The sequence below is a fragment of the Austrofundulus limnaeus genome, unplaced genomic scaffold, assembly GCF_001266775.1.
Source record: "Austrofundulus limnaeus strain Quisiro unplaced genomic scaffold, Austrofundulus_limnaeus-1.0 Scaffold89, whole genome shotgun sequence".
NCBI lineage: Eukaryota > Metazoa > Chordata > Actinopteri > Cyprinodontiformes > Rivulidae > Austrofundulus > Austrofundulus limnaeus.
In genome coordinates, this window is record NW_013952491.1 from 379,486 (window position 1) to 381,574 (window position 2,089).

At 41.6% G+C, this 2,089-nt stretch overlaps 1 protein-coding gene across 1 annotated transcript in view; it reads left to right on the forward strand.

Annotated features, from left to right (window-relative positions):
- abca1b (ATP-binding cassette, sub-family A (ABC1), member 1B) overlaps window positions 1–2,089 on the forward strand; it is a gene marked incomplete at its 3' end in the record, with an annotated part of 35,622 nt that overhangs the window by 2,060 nt on the left and 31,473 nt on the right. The window contains 1 exon segment of the mRNA XM_014012163.1: window positions 1,646–1,763. Within this exon segment, the coding sequence (XP_013867617.1) occupies window positions 1,698–1,763 (66 nt within the window).

Here is a 2,089-nt window from a genome sequence, read left to right on the forward strand (position 1 = left end):
CGCTCTCTGGACCTAGGACCTATCAAAGTCATCATTTACCCAGAATGCTTTGTGTGCAAATAAAATGTCTCCGTCCGTGTTAAAATATATTTTTAAAAATGATAAAAACTGAACATCCTACAGTATTTTTACAGTCTTTATTTTACAGTTAAAATAAATGTTTATCAAATAAAGTCTAATGTTACAACTAATTATAAATCCCTTTAAGACCACAGAAAAGAGGACCAGTTGGTGTGTTCTGGTCTTGGTGGTGCTGGTCTCTGCAGGTGACCATCATTTTGATTTAATCATTGTTGCAGGAGCTGCAGGGTCTTGTGATCACTGTGTAAAGGCGGGGGGGTCACACGTTTCACTGTGACCCCCCCTCCAGACCAGTTTATCGTCTCAGCCAATCACTGATCCTCACTAATCAGTTGTCTCAGTCTGGATTCTGGTCCAGTCAGACCCTCAGAACAAACATTTGGTTTTCACCAGATTCAGTTTTTGTTTGTTTCTTCTTGAATTCTGTTTTATTATTTTATTTCAAACTTTATTCATTTCTTTAAAAATATTCTATATACAATAAAAAAAAAGGAAGGAAATACAATGAAATGGAAGGCAGCAGAGAGAAGAAAAAGATCATAAAATCTGCTCCTTTTTTCTCAAGTATAAATTCAAACAATCGTAATTTTCAGTTAACAAAACAAAACACAAATTCAGATGATCTAAGTGGAACACTCCCGCTCCAAAGTCTTGGTTCTGGTTTCAGAAACTCTGGGTAACGCAGACCAACCGGTCAAATCAAAAGAAAAGAAGCTGAGTGAAGCCGACCCCTCCCAAAAAATGAACCACAGAAAAATAAAATACAAACTGGATGAGTGYTTAGTGCTTTGTTTGTGCGCGTTTGTGCACTTGAAATTGTCGTTTGTGCTGCTATGGTTTTTTATGTATTAAAGATTATTATTTTATTGATCACGTGTCTGTGACGTCGTAAACAATTCAGGCCAAGTCACATGATCGTCCGAAATTATAACGCATAATGTCTAATAAATTATAGCAGCACAAACACTTGTTTCAACGACAAAAAACCTGCTCAAACAAACAAACAAACAAACAAAATTCGACTAGTTTGGTTCATTTTTGGTTCATTTTGGAGCGATGGTGACCCCTGAATGACCCTTACAAATAATCTTTAATATATAAGAAACCATAGCAACACAAACAACAATTTAAAGTGCACAAACGCGCACAAACGATGCACTAACCACTTATCCAGTTTGCCTTTTATTTTTCTGAGGTTCCATTTTTGGGAGGGGTCAGCTTCACTGTAAGATAAGACACTTTAACGAGCTGAACTTTTAATTAATCCTAATTAAACCAATCGGAGCAGGCTGTGTGCAAGGGGGCGTGGCCTAACCGTAAACACTTCATCCCACACTGAAGCTGTTTACATGAGTTCCTCTGGAGAAAGAGCTAACCCCGCCCCCTCCCCCTGCAGGCAGCTGATTGGTGGGTGGGTTCCACCTGAACTTTACCTGCTGAGTGTTTCCTCCGCAGGCTGATTGATCAGTGCTGACTCGGTTCTGTCTGATAAGTGAGCGAGCGCTCAGCAGCTTCACTATCAGCTCACCYTTGACCCCTACACCTGTGTGTGTGATTAACGTAGAGCGAGCGGCGGCGGCGGCGGCCATCACTCCGGCACGGCGGCGCCTGCAGACATGTCGGTCTCCACTCAGCTGGGTCTGCTGCTGTGGAAGAACTTCACCTACAGACGGAGACAGACGGTAAGTTCCTCAGGTCGCTGTCATCACTTCCTGTTGGTCATCCTTTCATCTGTTTCCTCCTGTAAGGTTGGGCTCTGAGGGGTTCTGATGGGTTCTATTGGATCTTTACTCTGACTGTTTTCATCCTTTGATCGGTTCCATCCTGTTACATTGGGTTCTGTTGGGTTCTGCTGGGTTCTGTTGTGTTCTGTTGGGTTCTATTGGATCTTTACTCTGACTGTTTTCATTCTTTGATCTGTTTCCTCCTGTTACATTGGGTTCTGTTGGGTTCTGATGGGTTCTATTGGATCTTTACTCTGACTGTTTTCATCCTTTGATCGGTTTCA